The sequence below is a fragment of the Triticum dicoccoides genome, chromosome 2B, assembly GCF_002162155.2.
Source record: "Triticum dicoccoides isolate Atlit2015 ecotype Zavitan chromosome 2B, WEW_v2.0, whole genome shotgun sequence".
In the NCBI taxonomy this organism is placed as follows: Eukaryota; Viridiplantae; Streptophyta; class Magnoliopsida; order Poales; family Poaceae; genus Triticum; species Triticum dicoccoides.
The window spans coordinates 498028359-498055978 of record NC_041383.1 but is presented as its reverse complement, the minus strand read 5'-3'; the positions used below and the strand labels follow the sequence as shown (position 1 = coordinate 498055978).

Sequence of the window (27620 nt, the reverse complement as noted above, 5' to 3'; positions counted from 1 at the left end):
AACTCTTTTAGCATGTCTTACCTAATGAGTGCTCTCAATTATAAAAAGGTGTCCAAGATAATATATTTGTATGTGAACCCCTCTTTCCTTATCACTTCCTATTAATTGCAATGATGACCAAAACTACGTTCATCAACTCTCAACAATTTTTATGCCTCATACTTTCTATATGTGAAGTTATCACTATCCATAAGATCAATATGAACTCTTTTATTCTTTCTACTTTCTCAAGATCATAGCAACATAGCAAAGCCCTTGACTCAACACTAATAATTATTATAGGTAGCTCACGGACTCGATTACATAAAGAGATCACAAAGCAAAACTCAAACTACTTGATATCAAAACTTCAATCCACTAGATCAAGATACTACTAAAAAGATCGAACTAAATAAAACGGTAAAGATAGGAGTGTGATGGTGATACGATACTGGGGCACCTCCCCCAAGCTTGGCAGTTGCCAAGGGGAGTGCCCATACCCATGTGATTATGTCTCCTTCTTCACGGTTGGTGTTATGATTTTCTTGGCGATGATGCCCTTCAGGATATGGTTCTCCTCCTCGAGCTTATTGACTTGTCATTTGAGGTCCATAATTTCTTTACGGAGCTTGCCCGTAATGGCCAAAGCTCCTTTTATCCACGGATGCTGCATAGCTTCTGGAGAACAAGTGAAACTCTTTTTCATATTTTCATAAGAAAGAAATCTAGAGTTGGAAGGAATGACCGAAGTAGGGACAGCCAGGCTAGGTAGTTCCCCCACAATGAATTCTGCTCGGAGACGAGAGGTAACTTCTTGATCCTCCTCCATGGCATCTATTCTTTTCAAATCAGCCTCCATCTCATCCTCCGTTGATGGTCCAAAGTGATAGGCATCGCTATTTGCTCCTGGACCCGGCGTTGGGTGAGACACCCGACTCTCCCCAACTGACTCCTGAGAAGACATCTTGCTTTATTCTGCAACAGGAATAGCTCGAAATGAAAATAGAGGATATTTGCGTGATACGGTGGTCAAAGCCTTCGGGAGTATATATAATGAATTTTTACCGATCAAAATACGTAATGTGCAAGAAAACGGAGTCCAGGAGGCACACGAGGTGCCCACGAGACAGGGGGGCGCGCCTAGTAGGGGGGCGCCCTCCACTCTCGTGGGAGCCTCGTGTCCCTTTCGGACTACTTCTTTCTTCCTAAAATTCTTAAATATTCCAAAACTGATAAAAATTGCCATTAGAGTTGTTTTGGAGTCGGTTTACTTACCGTACCTCATACCTATACCTTTTCGGAGTCTAGAATGTTCTGGAAAGTATCCCTTATGTATTCTTCAGGGGTCACGGTTTCAATAATATTAGTTTCAACATTGATAGGATTACCTGAAATATAATGTTTAATTCTTTGACCGTTTACCACCCTTGGACTCGTGCCTTCGAAGTTGTTGATTTTTATGGCACCAGAATGATAGACCTCCTCGATAATGTAAGGACCTTCCCATTTTGAGAGAAGTTTTCCTGCAAAAAATCTTAAATGAGAGTTGAATAATAATACATAATCTCCTATGTTAAACTCACGCTTTTGTATCCTCTTATCATGCTAGCGTTTGACTTTTTCTTTGAAAAGCTTGGCATTCTCATAGGCTTGGGTTCTCCATTCATCAAGAGAGCTAATATCAAACAACCTCTTCTCACCGGCAAGTTTGAATTCATAGTTGAGCTCTTTAATAGCCCAATATGCCTTATGTTCAAGTTCAAGAGGTAAATGACACGCTTTTCCATAAACCATCTTATATGGAGACATACCCATAGGATTTTTGTATGCAATTCTATAGGCCCATAATGCATCATCAAGTTTTTTGGACCAATTCTTTCTAGATCTATTCGCAGTCTTTTGCAAAATTAATTTGAGCTCTCTATTGCTCAACTCTGCTTGACCACTAGACTACGGATGATAAGGAGATGCGATTCTATGATTGACATCATACTTAGCAAGCATCTTACGGAAAGCACCATGAATAAAATGTGAACCAGCATCAGTCATAAGATATCTAGGGACTCCAAACCTCGGAAAAATAACTTATTTAAGCATTTTAATAGAAGTGTTATGATCAGCACTACTAGTTGGAATAACTTCTACCCACTTAGTAATGTAATCAACAGCAACTAAAATATGTGTATAACCATTAGAGGCAGGAAAAGGTCCCATATAATCAAAGCCCCAAGCATCTTTGAAGAGAGTAGGCCAATAAAAACCAGATTGTAGTACCTTGTGTGCAGTTCTATCTCCAGTGTGGTGTCCTCCATAGGATTCAGAGTGACACTTATGTAGGATCTGTTCCTGTTCGTGCTCATGCACACAACGTCTAATAACACCATCTACTCCTTCTTTATAAAGGTGTGGGTCAGCCCAGAAGTAATGTCTTAAATCATAAAAGAACTTTTTCTTTTGCTGGTATGTGAAACTAGGCGGTATATATTTAGCAACAATGTAATTAGCATAATCAGCATACCAAGGAGCAGTACGAGAAGCATTAACGACCGCTAATTGTTCATCAGGAAAGCTATCATTAATAGGCAGTGGGTCATCAAGAACATTCTCTAACCTAGACAAGTTATCTGCAACGGGGTCCTCAGCTCCCTTTCTATCAATATAATATGCAAGTCAAATTCTTGGAGCAAGAGAACCCATCTAATGAGTCTAGGCTTAGCATCTTTCTTTTCCATAAGATATTTAATAGCAGCATGATCAGTGTGAATAGTAACTTTGGAATCAACAAAAGGTCTAAACTTATCACATGCAAACACAACTGCTAAGAATTCTTTTTCAGTAGTAGCATAATTTCTCTGGGCAGTATCAAGAGTCTTACTAGCATACTGGATAACATTCAATTTCTTAGCAACTCTTTGCCCTAAAACAGCACCTACAACAAAATCACTAGCATCACACATAATTTCAAAAGGTAAATTCCAATCAGGTGGCTGAACAATAGGTGCAGTGATCAAGGCTTTCTTAAGTGTTTCAAATGCTTCTACACAATCATCATCAAAGACAAAAGGAATATCTTTTTGCAATAAATTAGTCAGAGGCCTAGAGATTTTAGAAAAGTCCCTAATGAACCTCCTATAAAAACCGGCATGACCAAGGAAACTTCTTATACCTTTTATGTCCTTGGGACATGGCATCTTTTCAATAGCATCAACTTTGGCTTTATCAACTTCAATACCTCTCTCAGGGATCTTGTGCCCCAAGACAATGCCTTCATCAACCATAAAGTGACACTTTTCCCAATTCAGGACGAGACTAGTGTCTTCGCATCTCTGCAAAACTCAATCAAGGTTGCTCAAACAATCATCAAAAGAGGATCCATAGACGGAGAAGTCATCCATGAATACCTCACAAATCTTTTCACAAAAATCAGAGAATATAGCCATCATACATCTTTGAAAGGTAGCAGCTGCATTACATAAACCAAAAGGCATACGTCTATAAGCAAAAGTACCAAAAGGGCAAGTAAAAGTAGTTTTAGATTGATCCTTTGCTGACATAGGTATCTGAGAGAAACCAGAATAACCATCTAAAAAGCAGAAATGTGTGTGTTTGGATAGTCTTTCTAGCATTTGATCAATAAAAGGTAAGGGGTAATGATCTTTCTTAGTAGCTTTATTTAACTTGCAGAAATCAATTACCATCCTATAACCTGTAATAATTCTTTGCGGGATCAATTCATCTTTATCATTAGGAACAACGGTAATACCTCCCTTTTTAGGAACACAATGGACAGGACTTACCCATTCACTATCAGCAACGGGATAAATAATACCTACCTCAAGGAGCTTTAGTATCTCCTTTCTTACCACTTCTTTCATCTTGGGATTTAGTCGTCTTTGAGGATCTCTAACTGGTTTGGCATCGTCTTCCATATTTATTTTGTGTTGGCATAACGTGGGACTGACGCCCTTAAGATCATCTAGAGTATATCCAATAGCAGCTCGGTGCTTCTTCAGAGTTTTCAATAATCTTTCTTCTTCTTTCTCTGAAAGGTTAGCACTAATAATAACAAGATATATTTCTTTTTCATCAAGATAAGCATACTTAAGATTGTCAGGTAAAGGTTTGAGTTCAAACACGGGATCACCCTTAGGTGGAGGGGGATCCCCTAGAATTTCAACGTGAAGGTTATGTTTCAGCATAGGTTCCTGTTTTAAGAACACTTCATCTATTTCCCTTCTTTCCTTCATAAACATATCGTTTTCATGATCTAGCAAGTATTGTTCTAATGGATCAGTTGGAGGAACAGCAATGGAAGCAAGACCAATAATTTCATCCTTACCAGGTGGTTCCCTTTCACGAGGTTGTCTACTAAACTTAGCAAAATTAAACTCATGAGACATACCATCTATGCCAATAGTGACAATATTCTTTTCACAATTAATCTTAGCACTAGTTGTATTCAAGAAGGGTCTACCAAAAATAATGGGATAAAAAGCATCTTGTGGGGAAGCAAGAACAAGAAAATCAGCAGGGTATTTAACCTTCCCACACAAAACTTCAACATCTCTAACAATCCCAACAGGTTTAATGGTATCCCTATTAGCAAGCTTAATAGTAACATCAATGTCTTCTAATTCAAGGGGTGCAATGTCGTGCATAATTTCTTTATATAAATCATAAGGTATAGCGCTAGCACTAGCACCCATATCACATAAGCCATGATAACAATGATCTCCTATTTTAACAGAAATAATAGGCGTGCCTACGACAGGTCTACGTGTCTTAGTATATGGCCTAGCAATATTAGCAGTCTCACCACAGAAAGAAATAACACGCCCATCTAGATCCTCATCCAAGAGATCTTTAACCATAGCAATACTAGGTTCAACATTAATTTTGCTTAGGAGGTGTATAAGTCCTAGTATTACTCTTATGAACAACAGTCGAAGCTTTAGCATGATCCTTTATCCTAACAGGAAAAGGAGGTTTTTTAACATAAGCAGTAGGAACAATAGGATCACTATAGGTAATAGTCGTTTCTTCGACTGTAATAGGTGCAACTACTTTCACTTCAACAGGAGGATTATATTTAAACCACTTCTCTTTAGGGAGATCAACATGAGTAGCAAAAGATTCATAGAAAGTAGCTACTATCTCAGAGTCAAGTCCATATTTAGCGCTAAATCCGCGAAAAGCATCGGTATCCATAAAAGATTTAACACAATCGAACTTAGGTGTCATACCTGACTCCTTACCATCGTCGGAACCCCAATCTTCAGAGTTGTGTTTAATTCTTTCCAATAAGTCCCATTTGAAATCAATAGTCTTCAGCATATAAGAACCAGCACAGGAAGTATCGAGCAGGTTGCAATTATCAAGAGAAAGCCGAGCATAAAAATTCTGGATAATCATTTCCCGAGAGAGCTCATGATTGGGGCATGAATATAACATTGACTTAAGCCTCCCCCAAGCTTGAGCGATGCTTTATCCTTCGCGAGGCCAGAAATTATATATGTAATTACGATCACGATGAACAAGATGCATAGGATAGAACTTCTGGTGAAATTCCAACTTCAATCGCTTATAATTCCAAGATCTCGTATCATCACATAGCCTATACCATGTCAATGCATCTCCCTTCAAAGATAAAGGGAAGACCTTCCTTTTGACAACATCATCGGGAATACCTGCAAGCTTAAATAATCCACAAACTTCATCCACAAAGATAAGGTGTAAATCAGGATGCAATGTTCCATCTCCTGCAAATGGATTAGCTAGCAGTTTCTCTATCATACCCGAAGGGATCTCAAAATAAATATTTTCATAAAGTTCAGTAGGTTGAGGAGCAACTCTTTGCTCCTCTGGTTGGGGTGAAGATACCCCAAACAAGCCCCTCAAAGGATTAGTTTCCATAGTGACAAGTAACAGAAAATTTTAGCACACTATATAAATGTTTCCTTACCAAGTTCCACTCACCAAAAGCGCTACACTCCTCGGCAAAGGCGCCAGAAAAGAGTCTTGATGACCCACAAGTGTAGGGGATCAATCGTAGTCCTTTCGATAAGTAAGAGTGTCGAACCCAACGAGGAGCAGAAGGAAATGATAAGCGGTTTTCAGTAAGGTTTTCTCTGCAAGCACTGAAATTGTAGGTGATAGATAGTTTTGTGATAAGATAAATAGTAATGAGTAACAAGTAAATAAAGTGCAGCAAGGTGGCCCAATCCTTTATGTAGCAAAGGATAAGCCTGGACAAGTTCTAATAATGAGAAAGGAGCTCCCGAGGACACATGGGAATTATCGTCAAGCTAGTTTTCATCACATTCATATGATTCGCGTTTGGTACTTTGATAATTTGATATGTGGGTGGACCGGTACTTGGGTACTGCCCTTACTTGGACAAGCATCCCACTTATGATTAACCCCTATTGCAAGCGTCCGCAACTACAAAAGAAGTATTATGGTAAACCTAACCACAGCATTAAACATATGGATCCATATCAGCCCCTAACGAAGCAACGCATAAACTAGGGTTTAAGCTTTTGTCACTCTAGCAACCCAGCATCTACTTATTACTTCCTCATGCCTTCCTCTAGGCCTAAATAATGGTGAAGTGTTATGTAGTCGACGTTCACATAACACCACTAGAGGAAAAGACAACATACATCTCATCAAAATATCGAACGAATACCAAAGTCACATGACTACTAATAGCAAGACTTCACCCATGTCCTCAGGAACAAACGTAACTACTCACAAAGCATACTCATGTTCATAATCAGAGGAGTAATAATATGCATAAAGGATCTGAACATATGATCTTCCACCAAGTAAACCAATTAGCATCAACTACAAGGAGTAATCAACACTACTAGCAACCCACAGGTACCAATTTGTGGTTTTGATACAAGATTGGATACAAGAGATGAACTAGGGTTTTGAAAGGAGATGGTGGTGGTGAAGATGTTGATGGAGATTGACCCCCTCCTGATGAGAGGATCATTGGTGATGACGTTGGTGATGATTTCCCCCTCCCAGAGGGAAGTGTCCCCGGCAGAACAGCTCCGCCAGAGCCCTAGATTGGTTCTGCCAAGGTTCCGCCTCGTGGCGGCGGAGTTTCGTCCTGTAAGCTTTCCCATGATTTTTTCCAGGGTAAAAGCGATGATATAGCAGAAGATGGACACCGGAGGCCCACCAGGGGGCCCAGGAGATAGGGGCACGCCCTATAGGGGGGCTGTCTCCTGGACAGGGTGTGGGCCCCCTGGTGTATTTCTTTCGCTCAGAAATTCTTATTAAATCCAAAAAGATGTTTCGTGGAGTTTGAGGACTTTTGGAGTTGTGCAGAATAGGTTTCCAACGTTTGCTCCTTTTCCAGCCAGAATTCCAGCTGCCGGCATTCCCCCTCTTCATGGTAAACCTTGTAAAATAAGAGAGAATAGCCATAAGTATTGATGTATAATGTGTAATAACAGCCCATAATGCAATAAATAATGGTATAAAAGCATGATGCAAAATGGACGTATCAGGTGGCTTGCTAGCATACCATGTCTTGCATGCCGATGCCGCTCACGGGGCGGGCCTTGACGCTCTCAAGAGTGGTGCAAAACTTGTTTCACTCTTGTTGGATCACCCTCCATCGCTTCGAAATGGACACCCACCCGCGCGTGCTTATTATTTGGTACGGTGGAAACTTCTTGCGCTCATGGAACTCACGGTGGACGCGAATCCAAAAGGTTGAATGCTTTTGTTCGGCGCCCATCTTGGGGTCTTGCCCAATATCTCTCCAACACTCACAAATAAGCTTGTCCACGGTCGCCGTGTATGCCTTGGTCCGCTTGCTCTTCTGCTTTGGCTTCACCCCAGCGGCTTGGTTAGCGAGCTCGTCCTCAAACAAAGGCTCCCCTTCAATGTCGCACTCGTCCTCTTCCTCTTGCCCGTAGTCCTCTGGAAACTCGTGGTCCAGTGGGAAGCCGTCCAGGTCCAGGCTGACCTGATAATGCATGAAGGGCGCCTGATCTTGAGCAAAGGTGGACGGCGTGAACGCTCCTCAGCTGTCCTGGCTTTGTGTCTCGTCGGGATCGTACCCAGCCCCGGCGGCATCGCCAGCGGCCAGCGCACCATCCTCGAAGATCATGTTCTGCATGTAGTCGCCGGAGGCCGGCATTTTGTCGAACAGGTTGCGTGCATCTGACATCAGGTCGGCTGGCATCTGTCGCGCGCATTTCCTCGCGCCTCTGGATGACGAACCACCGGCCACCGGTGTGGCGTTGAGGTTGATGGGCACGAGCGCGGGCATGGAAAGCGCCACCATGCTCACCTTGGGCGAGCACTCCTCGAAGAGGCGGGAGGCCTGCGGGTAGACGTGGAAGCCGGGCATCGGTGTGCAAGCCAACGCGCGAGGTGAGTCGGGCAACACCATCCGAGGGAACACTGATGAGCCGGTGCTTGCCGCGGCCACGACGGAGTTGACGAGGTCGTGCTGGCTAGGGTTTAATCCTAGCATATAGAGCACCTCCCTTGTTACCGCCACGACGCGGGCGTTGGCGACCTCCTGCTGCGATGGCTTCATCCCTCGCGTCCATCGCGTGCCTCCGGTCCTTCATCTTGGCCGACTCCCTTGCCTGATGTTCGGGCGTCAGCGTCTTCTTCGGCTTGGGCACGACGGTGGTCTTGCGGGGGCGCGAGGCTTGCCTTTGCCGGAGGGGATGGTCGTCATGCCGGACGAGGCGATGAAGGCGAGGCCAACAGCGGCGTCGAGGTTGTCGTCCATGGGCGGGGGAAGGGGGGGCAGGAGAGCGCGTGGGCGGGAGAGTTTTTGGAGGGAAATGGAGGAAAATGGTGGAGACTACCACCGACCAGCGGGCCTGGAGGAAGAAGAAGGGGCGCGCGCGTCTGCCTCATGTCCACACCGATGCAAATCCGACTCAAAAATAGGCCGGGAATGGATCGGCATGCGGACGAAAAATAGGCGCGCGTTCGTTTAGGTCAGTGCGTTGGGCCGACTTTTGTGTTCACGGACCCAAACGAACGCGAGCACACGAAATTGATCGCCCCATTGTAGTTGCTCTTACATGCTCTAAGATGCTCTAAGGGAGTACTACTAGTTTGTACTAGTAAGATGCCCGTGCTACGCTACGGAATCACAAAAGATCAGGTGGAACATTATTTTGAAGTCTAGTGAACAATAAAATATGTACCAAGACATTGATCAAAATGATGCCACATTGTTCATAGGTACACATTGAGCAAAATCAAACATATGATTTCCAACTGATAAACCCCCTTGTCCAAGCAAACATTTATTATCTCCATTTTCACCTTACATAAGACTGTTCTCCCTACCCAATTTTCTCATGACTCTTCCATATTGAGGGGACAAAGAACAAGATATGTTGTTACCTTTTATTCAAGGATTCATCAATGCTAATTTCGTGCTAGTATATTAGGCAAACCAGACTAAAATGTGAAGAAAAATGGCAGCAATAGATATATCCAAATAACATAGCAGTACATAATATATACTGAGCACACAATTATAAATGGTCCACAAGAAAGAAACAAGAACGAGTTAAAAGTGCCTTGACTTAATACACAAGCACCTACAGTATATTCTTTTTACGGGAAAGCAACAACTATATTACTAATACTTAGTAGGCATTTCGCCCACTGCAACGGCTGGCACAAGGGCAGGTACATTGGAGTCCCACCAAAGGGTCTCAAGTTTACAATGATGGTCTAGCCTGGCCAGTTCATGTGCAACATGGTTTGCTTCTCTTTTACATGCCAAATCTGCATCTAGAGAAGCACAACCTCATTTGGAACTTTACATCCTCGATGACAGCAGCATAATAAGGGGGAAGAATCAGCACGTCGAGCATCTAGCGCTCCTATCTACGGCAATAACAGACAGAAAGGAAACAAATATTCAGGGTGTGGCCTGAAAATTGGATGTGGAGCTACCAAGCAATCGAAATGCGCTGATGACAAAGCAATCTGCTGTCGGCGTCGTCTGTATTTTTTGAACAGAGGGAGCAACAAAGACAACTACTAAAAAACAATTCAAACACACATAAATTTTTTTACAAAAAAAAAACATGAACACTAAAGCAAGTATCTAGGTTGTCTTTCTGTAAATCCTCCACATAACCCTAGTTAGATAGATGTAAGTTTTAATTGTACTTGAGTGATTCATACCTTGGGCTACATGCTGAGAACTTCTTTGTAGACTATGTTCTTTGTAATATTTGCAATGGAGTTGGACTGGCCATCCTTTTTCTTATCCTGAGAGAGAGGATCTTCATATTACTTCTAGATGTAGCTCTAGAAAGAGCAACATAGAGCTGCCCATGTGAAAATACCGGCTCAGGGAGGTATACATCAACATTTGGTATAGTTTGTCCTTGTGCCTTGTTAATGGTCATAGCAAAGCTAAGTCTAACTGGAAACTGCTTCCTCTTGAACCTAAACGGAAACATCTCATCATCTGATGGGCAAAGGGGAATTCGAGGAAGGAACACCCTCTTACCAGCATGCTGGCCCAACACAATCTCAGCATCGATTGCATTCCTCATGAATCCCCGGACAATCAACCTCGTCCCATTGCACAAACCACTCGCTGGGTCAATGTTTCGTAACAATATAATAGGGCAATTAATTTTCAGCTTTAGGATATGGGGAGGTAGCCCATTAGGTGTTAACGAATTCAAGAATTATGCAGGATAGTAGTTGTGTGGATCATCATCCGCGCGATCAAAACTGTAGTACATCATCTCTTCCCTAGGAAATCTCTCAATCATACTCATGTTAATCTTGTCAACGTACTCATTCCGAGTTGACAAAATTGCTCGGGATGTTATGTAATTTGGATCCAAGAGGTTTTCATCTACATTCATCCGGAAAACACTTTCAATAAGCTTACCAATATCAGTGGCGTCGCCGGTGTATGGTACACAAATCTCATCTGGAAGCCGTATGTAATCATCATCCATGGTATCTTCAGTGCCATTCCCGACACGGAGAAGGTAATCAGCAAACCAGGGATCACTCTGAGCCCTCATATTACGGGCAAGTCTTAGTTGTCTCATATTCTCCCAAAGGTAAGACTTGCGTAGCGTCGCATCAGTTATTTGTGACCTTGTTCTCTTACGAACAACAGGAAGCACTTGTCTGAAGTCTCCCCCAAACACAACTGTCTTTCCACCAAATGGCAGGTTAGGTCGATCCATGATGTCCCTCATGCTATTGTCAAGGGCCTCGACCGCCTGCCGCTTTGTCATGGAGGCCTCGTCCCAAATTATGAGAGACGCCCTCATAAGAAGCTTAGTTGTCCCACTTTGCTTGGTGAAACTGCAGACCCCATTGTCTTCGGTGTTCAATGGTATTTTAAACCTTGAGTCTGCAGTCCTCCCTCTAGGCAAGATGGATGCAGCAACGCCTGATAGTAGTTCTTGCAGCTACCTTTCTGCATGCACACGTTCTTGGGGTTTAGGACTCCACAAGGGCCATGCATCATGTGCTTGACGACCATTTTGTACAACTCAGGGTACTTGGATTTGTCTGGCAATTCGGCAGATATGAGACAGTCATATTGCTCTGGGCATGTTAGCTTGTACCTCCCCTCCATGATTAGGAGGAAATGAGCATGTGGTAGACCTCTTTTCTGGAACTCAACAACATATACATATGCTGCCACCTTACCAAGAATGTGCCTTTTAAAAAGTTGTACCTTGAGGTCTTCCAACTTTGCTCGAAATACTCTTACAATGAGATCAGGACGATCCTGTGGAGTTTGTCCAGGCTCTAGCTCACTAATTATTTCATCCCAATTAGGGTTGCAAGTCATGGTTAAAAAAATGTCTAGCTTCCCATACTTTTGAACCAAGGCCATGGCATCAAGGTATCTTCGTCTCCTATCTCTTCTCCCTCCAATAAATGATGAAGGAACTATAGTCCGTTTGCCCACTGCATCCGCACGGTATTCCCCAGCTTGAAGGCTATCAACAACTCCTTAGTATAGATCAACACGTATTTGTTTCTGGTGTTTTTTTATATAGTCCAGTCTTGAGGTTTCAACCTTGATGTACATATCAACCACATATTGTTGGGATAGTCGTTTACCGTATAGCATGGCGTTAAATACACCACGACGCATTTGAAACTTGTAGCAATAGTAGTCTCTAACGGAGACGCATAATTGACTATTTGTACATGAACCTACAGAATGAGAGATAACAAAAGGACAACATTGGGAATTAGGAAAAGTAAGCACAATGAGGATAAACAAAATGAACACATGTTATTTTTGTTATATGAATTACCTAGACTCTGTTGACCACTGCGACGGGACTGAAGTATCTGATTCAAGCCGACACCATTCTTTGGGATGTCAGGATGCCAACCAATCTCCCCTCTTGGGAAGAATAAAGGGTAAGACAACGGATCATAACATCCATAATATGGTTGGATGCTATATCTTGTGTTGTTGTTACCGAACAATACTATGCTACGATCAAAGTGCTTACAGAGTTCACTACCCTCAACCCAAATAGCTGCAACCTCTGATGATATAGGCACATTATACCTCCGTTGATCCAACCTCATGTCGGTGTTCAGTTCAATACGGTATTCCTCAAGGTCATCGACTCCACCTAGATTCCTGAATGTTTGAGAATAAGGATTATCCTTGAGGATGTCAACAAGCTTTTGAATGACATCTCGGTCTAGGTTCGGGGAGCGTCGAAACCTATGTTGTAAACCGGGATCGTCATCATAGAAGTAGAGTTCCAAATGCTTTGGCCCATCTTGAGTTGGACCAAATGAGAAGATGTTGTGGTAAATTTGACCGTGAGCTCGAAACGTATAGACTCCTGACTTCATGTTTGTGTATCTGTTGTCCAGGCTGACTCCAAGGGTGTTGAATGAAAAGTGTCCATTGAAGTATCGAATGTTATCCCTAAAATGCACGGCATCGGGATCTGAACTTGTGTATAACATTTTAAGTTCCAAGGGTGGTTCTAAGTGTGCTAACTTAACTTTTCCAAACCGGCAACAAAATCCATTTGACTCATACTGGAACCTCTTTGCACCATAATGCTTGCAATCAGGTTTAGGTGCCAGCGTGTGAGTACTTACTGGTATATTCTTGTAGAAATCATCATATGGGTCAGGAATAATGGTATCTACTTTAAATGCATCTATCAGGTCATCACAGTCTTCATCATCTCCTACATATACATGAGATGAATAGTGTTAGATAGGTCTTGCAGTTTTTGTACTATAATACATGTGTAGGAAAGTAAGGCATCCACGGCATTAGCAATACCTCTGCCAGCAAATATGAAGTACTCGTCATCTTCTTCTTCAGACTCATCGTCGTCCGCAACAAAGCTTTCTGTTGGGGAACCTACATATGAAACCAATGGGAGCCAATAATGAATTGTCCATTCCAAGTTATAAGGATGGTTCTGAGTGTTTGTTATAACATACTTAGTAGAGAAAAGAAGGCATCCATACCATAGCATACCTGTGTTAGTGTAAACTATGTGATCCTCTTCCACCGCTTCAGGTATGCTTTCAAGATTACCTGGTATTTTGATGATAGTGTAAAATACCGGCAACACCTTCGGAAAAATTGGCGAGATAAAGGAATGTGTATGTGAGAATTACCTTGAACTGTAGCAGAAGTTTGTGCCAGCATAATTGGGTAGCTAAAGGCATAAGAGCTTGATGATAGTTGTCCCGCCAATGAACCTTTAGGGCACTGCAGTGCGACGGAATCCTTACATAGAGTATCTCGTTTAGCTGCGTAGCTATCTTTACACTGAGCTAGGAGTTCTTGCCGCTCTTCGGGTGGTAGGCTTTTCCTACGTGCTCGCTGGCGTGCATTCCTTTCTTGCTTTTCATCTAGCGTCAAACTTTGCCTACGTGCTCGCTGACTTGCATTCCTCTCATCAAGTGTCATACGTTTTCTTTTCTCTCTTCTCTGTGCATTAGTCCTTTCCTTCTCATTTGGTGTTAAACTTTGCCGACGTGCTCTTACACGTTCTCGCCTTGCTTGTATTTGTTCTGGTGTACGACTAGCATATCTTATTGCTTCACGTGCACGCTTTCGTCCTATAGTATTTTTATGAGAAATTAATTAAGTGGGTAAACAAAATTACATAAACACACACTTTCGCCTTAGACTTACCTTTGGAGCTTTCTCCTCGCTCCAAGTCCTCAATTGATGTGACCATACCATTATTAGTAGGAAAAATCGCAGATGATTGGTTTGTCACTTCATCATCCGAAGAAGACGAGTAACTCAAATGTGTCACACATGTCGGCTCGCGTATAAATAGACTTGTCCGAGTTTGTGGCATGCCATTGAGGCCAGTTCTGTTGGACTTATTATTGTCGTAGACCACTGTGTTATTTAAAGTTGGCCCAATAGTCAGATAATACAAATTGAGAAATATGCAAACAGATTGTTCCGCCAAGCGATAAGGGATAAGATAGCAACCTTTTTATTTTCCTTTATCGCTTTGTTGGCACAAGGATTGTAACATTTGGGTGCAAGACCTGAATATTTCTCCCCAAAACAAAAGAGAGTATGAGGTTAGCCAAAAATGAATTAAAAGTTCAAAACACAAAATCCAATAGGAATGTTATATCGAAGAAGAATATTATTCCTTGCCAAAAGCCAACTGGATAATTCATTTTAACCCAAGCACAGGTATAATAGATTTAAAGAAATTTATATTTAGATCCAAAAGTGCACATATGATAAATTTGATCGTCATTAAGTAACAATATGAACAAAACAAATGATATGAACATCAGCATGTACAAAACATGGAAGTATGAAACAGGGAAGTATGAAACAAGATGCACTCCTTATAAATCTCTAACACAATCACCAATCTCTGAATGAGTGCTCATACTGAATATTCATCCTAACTCAGCAGTATGTCCTCACCTTGTGGTTCTTCAGTTTCGCACCTAAATCCAAGGGTTTCTCCTGTAGACTTCTAATTTCTGAGCTTGTTGAGTATGTTTTGGACCTGCCATGTGGGTTGTCATTTCAAAAATCAGTGATTTAGCGAGAAACAAATCCAATTGTAGTTGCAGCCGCCACTGAGTATTTATGTGCAGATTTGCATATTTACTATTTGGTCAACTTAAGCAACAACTTCAAGATCTCAATTGTAAGCAATACCACAATGCATGTATACTGTGGTACTACAAAAGTATAAGATCAAGTGACAAGAATGTGGCTACCTGCGGTCCATCAATCTATGCCAATAGATGAACAAAAAACCAAACTACTATTGTATTCACTAATTATCAGTGCTAGCATTTATTGTGTAGCAATCATATTAGCATAGCAAATCTAAGGACAGTAAGAGCATGCTTGGATACGTTTTAGTCCCATGACTAAAAGTAGTGGGACTAAAACTTGCTAGTCTCACCCATGCTTGGATCCAAATACTAAAGAGACTAAAATCTAGTTATTGAGCATTTATTATCCTCCAAACCCTCCAATCCAGAACTAAGGAGAGGAATTAAATGAGGAGAGAGAGAGCTAATACATATTTTAGTAGGTTTCCCATGACTAAAAGATTTTAGCCTCAAGACTAGTCCTAGCCTCTTTTTAGTCAGGGGTGCTTGGAACTTTAGCCTCTAAAAGAGACTATTTTTAGTCAGACTAAAAATAGTCCCTTGTATCCAAGCACCCTCTAAGCTATTCCCCTTGTATTATAGGGAAAAGGTACCGGTGCTTGGTCTCCTAATCGGATCAGCTGTTTCTGTCAAAGCACATATATGCGATTGCACAAGTAAGAAGATTCGCCCATACCTCACAATCCGCTCAATCTGAAGATTTGTGTAACCATCGTTTGGCTTCTTAGGGTGCAGCAGCGTGAGTCCCATATGCCTGCCCATTTGCTTTATATTCGTCTTCAAGAGTAGCTTCTAGACAGCTCCACCTTGGCGCGCGGATTTGAACTTAGTGTGACAGAAAAATTGATATATATTGGTCTACAAGGTTGGCTTCTAGACTGTTCCGCCTGGGCGCGCGGGTTTGGCAGAAAAATTTGAATTTGGGAGGCGCCACGGGAGGATGACAATAGTCAAGAATAGCACGCCGGTGGAGAAGGGGAAGGAGTAGTCGGCGCCGCCGCTGAGGATGAGCATCTCATAGCCGGCGGCGTACTTTGCGGCAGTCAACGTTGGAAGGGAGGAGGAAGGTGGCGGATGAGACATCGAGGAGGGAGGGAGGGGGGGGGGTTGCGGGAGAGGAAGAGGCGTCAGGAACGTACTGCGTCGGCGGCGGACCTGCGGCGACCAGCGTCGGAGGAGACAACAAGGAGGAGGGGAAGTGGCAGTAATGGTCTACCATAGGCCTCTGCAGCAGAGGAGGGGGCAGTAGAGGCGTCGGTAGATGGACGACGTGGTCAGCCTGCTTGCCGAGGTCGACATCAGATGAGATGGGGAAGGGGCGAGGGGACGAGGAGGAGGATGGGGTCGTGGCGGCGGTGGGAGATGGGGTCGTGGCGGCGGTGGGAGATGGGGCCGAGAGAAGGCACAAGAGGGCTGGGGTTGGACGGCGCTGACAGCGGCCAGATCGCTGGATCCATTCCAGCGCTGCCGGCGGTGGTTCGTACGGCGTCCCTGATTCTGGATTTCTGAAGAAGATGGTCGGATAAGGTGGGGCAGGAGAGTTGAACGGGAGAGACAGGTTGAAGGGATCATCTGCAAATGTGTGATGAATAGCGGGTGTTTTTTATAAAATTTGCCACAGATTGCTTATGGTGCGTTGGATGCAGATCCAACGATCGGAAACGACAGATGACAGACACACCATTATCACCAACTCAGACTTTTATAGGAGTCGAGATTTATCCTGATGCGGTCAAATCTCTGCCCATCGTCGTCTACTACTACCAATCGTCACGCCAGGGGACGATCTGAACCATCAAAACACATCTTCCACTCCGCAGCCAGACTTTTTCCTCCCCACCATCCCGTACCTTTCCTCTTCCTTCCCGATCCACTCTTCCCCCCACGCTGCTCTCATACTCTGACCTACCCAAGCTCCATTCCAGTTCCAATCCAAACCAATGAGTTTCTAAAATCTTCTCCCGTACTCCACCGCCGCCGTGCCCTAGAGCTGCCGCCGTGCCGAGCTAAGCTTCACCGCCGGCGCCTCACCCCCACAACTCCTTCGCCTCTCACGCGCGTCGCCGCCATCGCCGTCCTCGTTCTACCCCATCGCGTCGCCGCTGACTCCACCCCCGCCTGCATATTGGACATCGGTTTTTGAGGTATGAGCTCTTGTCCATACAGTGATTGCTCAATCCCAAGCTAACCTCCACAAATACCCGGTGCGCGCACCATCTAGATCCGCCCTGGCCTCCTCGGCGGCCGAGAGGAGCCGCTCCGGGCTCGGGTCAGGTTTCCGGTACCTCACCGGAGCCGCCACCGGGTGGTGGGACCGGTGGATGGTCATGGGAGCCAGCGGCTCCAAGCTCGAGAAGGCTCTCGGCGACCAGTTCCCTGAAGGCGAGCGCTACTTCGGCCTCGAGAACTTCGGCAACACCTGTTACTGCAACAGTGTGCTCCAGGTCTTCATATCCTATCCCGGGAACTTGTAGCTTATAGATTTGTTGCGCCTTGCATGCTAAGCGGTAATCTGTGCAGTATACATGTGTAAATGGTTCAGTTAGGTGTTAGTTCGATAGCCGCTGATGCGCCTTTGTTTGCTTGCGGGTGGGTTGAATATGCTCCTTGTTATGTTGGCATAGTAGATGCTCACTAGGTTCTGCACCGTGTGGGTGTGATGTGAAAATATATATGTTGATATTGGTGGAATTCTTCGTCGATGCAACTACGCAAACTGTTATGAGTTATGTAACATATTGATGTTTGGTTATGATTGCACTGTGTTCACATAGTATGTCGTTAGCGTGTTTAAGAATTTATTACAGCCAGTTATAGTAACAACATCGTACCATTTGGAATACTGGTACAAGCTTGTCTTTTGCGAATACATTGATACCTCCAAAATCTTTCGAATTAAACACTGTATATCCGAAATAGATTTAAGTGCGCCGGTTCAATATCCGAAATTGATGCATTTATCTGAAACACACCTTTTTACGAAGATTAAATGCCTTTCAGCAAGATTGCTTGCAAGTTAGAGGCGTGTCAATATGCCTCTGTTTATCTACTTCTAATTAAGAGCGTCCACTAGGTTGTTTGTCATTCTATTTTGATGATTTGCCTTGGTAACTTGTCTATCTCTAGCCCAAGCTCCTAATAGAGCGTCAACATGTTATCCCTTTCATTGGTCAGTTGGCTTAGCCCCTAAGAAAGCTATCTTAACTAAAAGAAGGTAACATGAGAAATCGTTGAGAGATTACTATCCATTCTAAATTCCTGCCGAACCCTTGTTGTGTCTCATGTAAGGTTGCACGCTCATTACACACACGCCAAGCAGTTGTTCACCAATGTGGTCTCTCACCTTGTTTATATAATTCTGCTCCACCATGATTACACTGAAAGTTACTCCCTGCGTTCACTAATATAAGATGTTCTAACTTTTTTCTAAATCGGATGTATTTAGACGTGTTTTTGTTTGTTCGTTCACTCATTTTATTATGTATGTAGTCCATATTAAAATATCCAAAACATCTTATAATTTGAAACGGAGGAAGTACTTCATCACTGGGAGAAGGTCCAGGTTCAGTGTAAAATAGTAAGATGCGATTTGGTGCATATTGTGGATATGCAGGCAGGCTAGACTGTATATATTGTTTAGCTATCATTATCCCATATTCTCCATGACATAGAGAAGATCTAGGAGTAACTTTTTTTTTCCTGAGATTGTTTTAGTTTTGTTAAATACAACAATACTTTTCATGCTTGTGAAATAAATCCTTTTTGTGTATTCTCTATTCACTTATACACTATATACCTTTTAGCTGTCAATTTGCACAATGATGTAGCTATGATATAGGAGTGGCGTTTTCTGGCTTGGATGTACTTTCATGATGTGCTATCTTAGGTCTTAGCTTTTCATGTAGGTTTGTACTTTTCGCAATCTACTGATGTTATCAATTCTTATGCTATATTTTGTCCAGTTTAGTTATGTTCTGTTCTTTCTTTGTGACAAATGTTTTGCTCATATCCTGTTATTACCAGATAGTTGTTTGCCGTGCTTTGTAATCGTCTGTTCTAACACATATGACAAGTGCATTATTTCATGAACCTTACCCATACTTTTGTTTCAGGCACTTTATTTTTGCACTCCATTCAGGGAGCAGCTACTGGAATATTATATGAATAATAAAAATCCGGGAGATGCAGAGGAAAATCTTTTGACTTGTTTGGCAGATCTTTTCATGCAGGTAAAGTGGAGATCTTAACCTAGTGATATGTAATTGTGTTTGCGCAATGAGCATGTTGTTACTTTGCAAATTGACTTGGAATTGTATAGTGCTTTGGCCATGTTCTATCATTATTGATGGGGGTTTGAAAAATGAATCCACACAATATAGGGTGATGAACACCTAGTGACCAACATATATATAATGTTTGTTATATGAAGTTGTATATCAATGATGGCAAGGTTTCTTAACCACCTATTCATTATTACTCTCCATCCATGTGTGTCATCGTTGCTGCATAGTCTTTTCTGTATGTTTTATGTGATATGGAACTTGTGGCAGGACATTTCCGTTTGTACTGAATTAATGAAAGCTTATAATATTTCCCGAAAGTATGACATCTCATAATATTTCATGCAGGTAAGTCAATCAAAGAAAAAGACAGGCGTTATTGCTCCAAAACGTTTTGTCCAAAGAGTGAAGAAACAAAATGAATTATTTCGCAGCTACATGCACCAGGTAACTCGACACATATTATAGCAGTACATGTCAGTGGTTGTGCCATGATATCCTCATGATGATCTTATTGATGCAACTTAAGGCAGCCTTTGTAAATATACAGTGCTAAATGTTGCAGTGACTTATCCAAGTGATGGACTGAGGGTTGCGTTTTAAACAATATTCTGTGATATTTCACACGGCAAACTCAGCCATGTTATATGTAGTAGTGTTTGTCTTCTCAGGCATGTGCTTTTATCTGCTATTATGCGTTTGTTTAACCATTCTACCTTTGTAAAACAGTCTCTTAGGAATAACCTTCCAAGTAGTTATTGATACAATCGAGAAAGCATTACTTGTACGTATCTTGAGTAACATATTTGTTCATGATATTTCTGTAGGATGCTCATGAGTTCTTAAATTTTCTGTTGAATGAGCTTGTTGATATTCTGGAGAAAGAGTCCAGTGCTGCGAAGGACTCACCCCAATCATCATCTCCTGAAAAAGTTCCAAATGGGCCAGTTCAACCTTTGGCCAATGGAGTTAAAAAAGAACCACCTGTTACCTTGGTCCATAAGAATTTCCAGGTGACTGAACTTATCAGAAATGACTTGGACATAATGTTACCTAGTTTCCTTTCTTCAAGATCCTATTTGTTGTTATCTTTATATATTTTTTATTACAACCTACACAGGGCATACTGACCAATGAAACCAAATGCTTAAGATGTGAGACAGTAACTGCAAGGGACGAAACGTTTTTTGATCTGAGTGTTGACATTGAGCAGAATAGTTCCATTACAAGCTGCCTGAAAAATTTCAGCTCCACTGAGACTTTAAATGCCGAGGACAAATTCTTCTGTGACAAATGTTGCAGGTTATTACTATACCATATTTGCCTTCTACTGTTTTTCTTGTTCTCATCATGCAGTATTTGCTTTGACCTATTATTGGTTTGTGTTTCTACTAGCCATCTCCATTTCATGCCTTGAGTACCCATTTTTCTGGTATATGTGGGCAACATCATAAAGCCCCAAGTGATCTCCTTTTATTCTTGTATATGCGGGCAAACAGCATAAAGCCCTTAACGATCTCTTTTCTTCATCCTTGTGTCAGAACACATTTTGGCTGAAACGGAAAGAAATAATTTTTCTAGCTACCATGGGAGGAAACATCAGTTTAACTTAATTTGCCTTGTTCCAGTTTGCAAGAAGCACAGAAGAGAATGAAGATCAAGAAGGCTCCCCATATATTGGTGATCCACCTAAAGCGCTTTAAGTACATTGAGCAGCTTGGGCGGTATAAGAAACTTTCGTATCGGGTTGTCTTCCCCATGGAGCTGAAGATCAGCAGTACATCTGATGATGTGGATACTGAATACTCTCTCTTTGCTGTGGTGGTCCATGTTGGAAGCGGCCCCAACCATGGCCATTATGTAAGCCTCGTAAAAAGCCACAACCACTGGCTGTTCTTCGATGATGAAAACGTGGAGATGGTTGAAGAGTCGACCCTGCAAACGTTCTTCGGCTCTTCGCACGAATACTCAGGCAACACAGATCATGGATACATCTTGTTTTACGAGGGCCTTGGTGGGAAGAGTTTAGGTTGATTTTCCCTGTTGTTTTTCTTTTCTTTTTCTTTGGAGCATGCAAGTTTACTGTTGTATGTACACAGCTATTTCACCACCTCCATGGAAAATTGTTAATCTCGGAGATTGTGAGTATGAACCTGAGGAAAGCCAGATTTTTTGTGGTTCTAGTGTACAGCGGAAAATGGAACCTTGCTCCGGTGATGATGAAATAAGGCGGCGCAAGTCATAAAGTACGCTCGACTATACTTTCCACCGACATTCTCACCAAGGAATGTAACAATGCATTGGGTTCTATATGTTGATTCTAATTTGAAGCTTTTATACACTAGATTTAGCCATTTGATGTGATAGCAGTGCTCTTCGAGGCTTGGAATCATATGTCCAGTTAGAATTATAATAGTATGGTGTATGCTTGACTTTATGATGGTTGAATTGATTGAGCGAGTTTGGCTATTGAGGTTACTTTTGAATTCATGTATCCCATGTGTTTCTGCAGTTATGTGGATGCAAAAACTATTTATAGGAAATGTACGTCTTATTTTTGTTGTCCCAACCTGCTCTCATGGGACAATTTGCTACTTTGTGCCAATTGCAATCAATGGGCCTCAGGTTCGTTTATAATATGTTGATGTAATAACATCCTATATTATGGGATGGAGGAAGTACATGTCAATCTGTATGAAAGCTACGCCGCTTTCTGCTCTATTTATGTGGGGCGGCTAGGGCTTAAACATGCAGAGGTCCTGGCTCCAAAGGTAGCAATACTTAGTGGGGCATCTCGTGATCTTAGTCCGCGCACATATGCTGCGTGCATTCTCCACCGTATATATTCATCGCCCATCGCACGTCCTTATGGTGCCGTGTTCGTTTCACATTATCAAAATTGCCGTCGCGCCTACCGTAAGAAACACAGCACATCAATCCACATCACACAGTTAGTGATAGCAGCAGCAGGTAATGTCAATATATACATTCTGATTGCACAAAACCGTCCAGGAGTAACCAAAGATTGCCAATCACAGGGGAGTTTGCAGCTATAGACATATAATAACACACACCCTACAAAAAAAATATAAGCATCCCCCACTAGGAAACCCTCAATTGTCTGATGATCAATAATACACATCCTTTTTCGACCAACTCTAGCAAAGCTATATATAACGCATATATCCTTGCAGGTTCTAGAGGATTAGATTTACATAGCTATTATCGCTTCCACGAAGACGCCTGCCTTGCACGCTCCTCCGACTATACATCACAGGTCTGCGAGTCTCCACTCTGCGTCCGGAAAACTCTAACCGATGAAATTTGGCTGCACGGAGTTCTCCACGTCCCTGCCTGTTGTCCTGCAATTCAAGATTCTTCGTATATGAGTGATAGCCATGCATGTTGGTATCAATGTTGCAAACGGCAATGTAACGATGCTATATTTTATTTTTGTATAAGAACAGGTAGTTAGCATTCATTCTCAAAAAAATAGCTACTAGTTAGCATTCATCCACATGAGTTGGCTAAGGAACAACCAAACAACTGAAGATAAATGATGAGGAACTCATTGCTATAGCAGAATTGATATTTGTGGGCGATCTGTAGCGTGAATCCCAGATATGGTTTCAGTTCCAATTCCACAAACACAATAAACTGAAAAAACATGTGCAAACTGAGGTAAAATAAATAGGTTGTTCCTCCTATTTCAACTTATTTAGGAATTGAAATTGTATCAGATCGTATGGCACTCTAGCAGCTAGATTCTTCATCTTAAAAGAACATTTGGTTCATACCAAAATTGATATACTCATTGGTAGTGTCTCCAGGTATATACGCGTGATTTTAGCCCTTAATGCTGCTTCACATATAAAACATTCTTTTTAGATATTTATGGAGTTCTTTTTTTTTTTTTTGCAGTGAGACACTTTGCTGGTATAAAGTACCACTAACGTAATCTCTCACACTATCCTGAAAAACTTACAGATTGCAATGCAAGGGCAACACCAATGCAGTTTATCGAGAATAATGAGCTAACGTGTGTGTGACTTACAATGACTGTGATAGCTGATGCCAGTTCATTATCCGGTGTGACTGAGGATGCATATCCAAATAACTCCTACTAGAAACATCAGCTTCATCGGCTCCATAAGTTTCGGAATGGCCTGATGCTGCAGGAGGCGACCAAACTGGGACCACGCCACCATCTCTCCCGGTCCAGCTACTTGACGCTTCAGACACAGATGGCGCAAAAATATTTCTCATACGGTGCTGAGGTTGCTGAAAGTTATTGTGGTGGTGAATGCCATTAGTTCCAGCTGCATTGCCCGTGCTTTGAATCACTTCCTCCCTCTCAGTCCGTGGCTCAAAATGCATGCGGAACGGAACCTCTGCTCTACTATCCACGCTATTCCCCAAATCAGCAGAAATTTCTGTTTCAACCCTGTTGAGTGAAGCTGTCATGGTAGGCACCATCTGATCCTGGCGTCTCTGTGCAGTTGTGAGCACATTGGGCGCTACCCGGGCTGGTTCCCAATGGACTTCCATCTGCAAATCTTGGGGAAATTCGATTGGTGGCACCTCCGATGAGTCGCCCAGGCCTTCCTCCATTCCAGTGTCCATTGCGGCCCTGGATGCTGCCTCAAGCTGCCACATTTCTGACAGGGCTTCTTGCAGCCTGACCTGGGCTGTATCTAGCTCAACTATGGGGAGAGGATAGTTGGAGCCCAACTCAACTCCTGCAGCTTGCAGCACAGAGGCAGGTGCATCCCATGGGTGGTGTATCCATTCTGTTGGCAGCCTTGCAAGTTCAGGAAGCCACCGTCGGACATATTCCCCATGTGGATCAAACTTGTAGCCTTCGAGCTGATACAATTCATAAAGATTCACATGAGAAAGCATCAGTATTTAGCACTACTCGTCATCGCCAAGTTGTCTCGTTTTATATAGACATTAGTAATTGCACGTACCTGAGGGTTGTCAATGTGGTCGAGCTCCCGGCTATCAGGGAGCGAGCCAGAGATGTACTGCCAACCAAGTGCATCACTCTCAAGATCAGCATCCAGTAAAGTGTCCCAAAAATACTTCATCCCCCATCGCCATGGTAGTTGAAGGACCTTGACGAAAAAACTTGAAACTACCACACGTATCCGATCATGCAGCCATCCAGTTGCCCACAACTCCCTCATGCCAGCATCAACAAGAGGGTAACCAGTCCGTCCCTGGCGCCAAAATTTGAAGGTGCTTTCGTTGACCACCCAAGGGAAGAACCTGAGGTGTGCAAGGAGGGGCTTCTCATGGCTGCATGGATGGTTGAAGCAAAGATACCGTGAGTACTCCCGGAGACCGACAGATCGGAGGAACAGAGTGCAGCTCTCCTCAGCTGCGTGGTTGCCCTCGTTGCTCCACACGAGTTGCTTCACTCGAACAAGGTGGAAAACCTTGCGCACACTCAGCTCGCCAAAATGCAGGTAAGGTGAAAGGAGGGAGGTGTTTGCGCTGTCTGCCTTCTTGCGGTTCACCGAGTAGTCAATCAAAGGGCCGTTCAGGAAGGCAGATAGCGCCTTATCCGCGTTCTGCCAGCCTGGTGACCATGCTCGTGCCAGAAGGGCATTGCTTCCCCTCTCCGACTCATCCTCGAAAATCAGATCGTCTGATGGGCACATGGATAGGTCACCTGTTGAATATATATTTTGCCAGTGATTCAACTTTAGAATACATTCCAATATCAACTTGTGGTGCAGTGCTTGTTAGAATAAAACCATTATGCTTTAAACACAGAAGGTTGAACATTTTTATTCTGCAGAATATTCTATCACTTTGTCTACTTATTATGGTTATAAAAATATAGTTTCATGATTCATGAACCTAAGAAGTGACTGGTAACACTTTCCTGAGCTGCTACTCCCTTCAACCTTAGGATAAAACTGCGACACTTATTTTGGATCGGAGGGAGTATTATTTTACTTATAATGTTTCAGTTGGGCAAGCACCTGAGTTGATTCTCTTAGGGGGCAGCAGTGGCGCGGGGGGGTCATACGGCATGCTGAGGCACCTGTTCCAGAACGGCATGAACATGTTGAACGGCTGGCCTTCATCATCGTTGACCTCCCATGGATCATACAGCAGGTCGGCATTGAAAGACTGCACGACGATGCCCTCTGCCGTCATCATCTCCTTGAGACGGTGGTCCCTGACCAGCGAGATCGGGTCTGAAAAGATGGCCAAGACACAGTGATTGACTGATTCTTGAGTTAGATAATGGATGAGGAGTCTCAGCACAAGCAATTAACTGAGACTGTAGCAGAAAGTGCAAGTGCCTAAACGGAGAATACAGCTAGATACGTTTACTGCCTCGTTGAATTGGTAGGTTGGTGTACCCCTCGAAAAGAAAAAATGATTTGGTTGGTTGGTGGCATCAAGAACTGTTGGCAATTAAGGACGGAGTTGCTGGAAATGTTCATAGTTTATACCTAGTTAGTATGGAAGCGTAAACGCAAGATTGCTAAATTGGGACTCGCTACTCCAATTGACTTGCCATGAGTTGTGCCATATCACCGGAAAGCATAATAAATTGGGATGTGATATGACATGATAACATAGTACTACTGTAGTAGTATAATATAGATCTGGTTCAACCTGAGCAAATCAGATGCAAGCTCACAAATAAGAACAACAAATATAAAAGATGCTGCTTCGTTTCATCTAGCAAATTTAAAGAAGTTCAAGAGAAATAGCGGTAATAAACCACAGACTTGGATCATCGACAGGAGATGTCGGCCGACAAGAGTAGTATTTCTTGTGTTGTTTAGAAAACACGCGCACGAGCAAACACAAGCAAGGCATATATTTTGAACCGAAAAGGAAGCAAACCGTAGAGATGGTTGAAGAAGAGGTGCGTGGCGCCGGTGTCGCGGACGAGCTGGAGCAGCGCGGCGACGGAGTCGGGCGACCTCCGGGTGACGAGCTTGGCGGCGCCGAGGCGGTGGAGCGAGGCCTCCAGGTGCTTGAGGCTCTGGCTGAGCCACCACCGCGACACGCGGCCGGGGAAGTAGGGGCCGTCCTCCTCCGGCGACCACACGTACGCCGGCACCACCTCGCCGGCGGTGCGCGCCGCCGCCGCCAGCGCCGGGTTGTCCTCCACCCTGAGGTCCCTCCGGAACCAGACCACGCACTTCATCCCGGCGTCCCCGCCGCACATGGAGGAGGACGAGACCGACATGGCCGGCCAACCCACAACCCTATCCCCTCCTGTCCAAGAACCACCACCTCCTATCCAAGAAAGAAAACCCCGCCTCCCACTCCTCGGATCAAGAACACGCCGAAGAAACCATGTAGTCAGCCAAGAACCGGGTAGCTCAGCCTCTCGAGAATCCCGGGAACAGTGGCGCTGCGCTGGATTGGATTGGGTCAGGCGATTTTTCTTTTCTCGCCTCGGACTGGAGTGAGCGCAGGCGCACGCGCACGAGCCAGAGGAGGTGGTTTTTTTCTCCTCCTCTTTTCTTTCTGCGTAACTTTCTGGAGTGATTGGTTTTTTTGTTTGGTGCCTGGCGTTGTTGTTGCGGCGGGTCTTGGCCGTGCGCTTCTGGTCCAATGGAGGGGGAGGTTGAGGATATCGGGATTGCTTGGCTGGATTTGATCTAACCTTTCCGCTCCTCCATTTATCTTGGTGACCTGACCATTCCCATTCTCCTCTCACCCCCGATAATATTCCTCCTAGTATTTGTACCCATCTTGTTTCCTCTCGAAAGATCAACTCAGCATGAAAGATTCCAGATGACATCCGGCCCGAGGGCATCCACCAGGCACGCCCAATACTAAGCTTTTCATTTTAACACTCTATCAAAATATACAACGTTCTTTTTTACGCTATGACGGTGTCAATTTTTTATGTATATATATTTTGGTACGGAGGAAGTAGGTAGTACCATGGCATACTTGGTTTGCTTATGTGACCCTAGGATTTTGGAAGTGCATGCTAATTTTGTTCTTAGTTGAAACTGATTTGAGTTTCTTTTTGAGAGCAAGTTACGTTTTTTAGGTGAAATCGATTTGAAATTTCATTTGATAACAAGACTGGCCAGAGGGACAAAAAATTACCCACACAAATACAAATTTACTTTTCCCAAATTAAACAACCATGCCATATCATTATATTTTCTATTGATTCTCTCAAATCTCGTATAAATAAGCTATGTTTCCTAC

The 27620-nt window shown here is 43.3% G+C and overlaps 2 protein-coding genes, 1 long non-coding RNA gene and 1 pseudogene across 3 annotated transcripts; 1 reads left to right on the top strand and 3 right to left on the bottom strand.

Moving 5' to 3' along the window:
• Positions 1 to 2687: 2687 nt before the first annotated feature.
• Positions 2688 to 27620, bottom strand: part of LOC119364456 — a 93187-nt pseudogene continuing 68254 nt past the window's right edge.
• LOC119364460 lies at positions 13356 to 13713 on the bottom strand. The gene is made up of 3 exons (XR_005174932.1): positions 13642 to 13713; positions 13499 to 13558; positions 13356 to 13378 (listed from the first exon to the last, which is right to left on the bottom strand). It is a non-coding gene; the product is annotated as an uncharacterized LOC119364460 (long non-coding RNA).
• Positions 16925 to 21852, top strand: LOC119364457 (ubiquitin carboxyl-terminal hydrolase 4-like). The gene is made up of 7 exons (XM_037629933.1): positions 16925 to 17279; positions 17357 to 17579; positions 19248 to 19364; positions 19764 to 19862; positions 20243 to 20428; positions 20536 to 20717; positions 21044 to 21852. The coding sequence occupies exons 2-7, from the start codon at positions 17457 to 17459 to the stop codon at positions 21447 to 21449; spliced, it is 1113 nt and encodes a 370-aa protein (XP_037485830.1). The 5' UTR covers positions 16925 to 17279; positions 17357 to 17456; the 3' UTR covers positions 21450 to 21852.
• Positions 22374 to 27020, bottom strand: LOC119364455 (cryptochrome-1-like). The gene is made up of 5 exons (XM_037629932.1): positions 26289 to 27020; positions 25409 to 25627; positions 24386 to 25092; positions 23470 to 24281; positions 22374 to 22777 (listed from the first exon to the last, which is right to left on the bottom strand). The coding sequence occupies exons 1-5, from the start codon at positions 26635 to 26637 to the stop codon at positions 22726 to 22728; spliced, it is 2139 nt and encodes a 712-aa protein (XP_037485829.1). The 5' UTR covers positions 26638 to 27020; the 3' UTR covers positions 22374 to 22725.

Coding starts and splice junctions, on each gene's coding strand:
- LOC119364457 (XM_037629933.1), top strand. CDS start 17,457: ATGGTCATGGGAGCCAGCGGCTCCAAGCTCGAGAAGGCTCTCGGCGAC. Junction 17,580..19,247: donor ACTGCAACAGTGTGCTCCAG/GTCTTCATATCC, acceptor CTTTTGTTTCAG/GCACTTTATTTTTGCACTCC. Junction 20,429..20,535: donor TGGTCCATAAGAATTTCCAG/GTGACTGAACTT, acceptor CAACCTACACAG/GGCATACTGACCAATGAAAC.
- LOC119364455 (XM_037629932.1), bottom strand. CDS start 26,637: ATGTCGGTCTCGTCCTCCTCCATGTGCGGCGGGGACGCCGGGATGAAG. Junction 25,093..25,408: donor CCCTAAGAGAATCAACTCAG/GTGCTTGCCCAA, acceptor TATATTCAACAG/GTGACCTATCCATGTGCCCA. Junction 24,282..24,385: donor ACCACATTGACAACCCTCAG/GTACGTGCAATT, acceptor GAATTGTATCAG/CTCGAAGGCTACAAGTTTGA.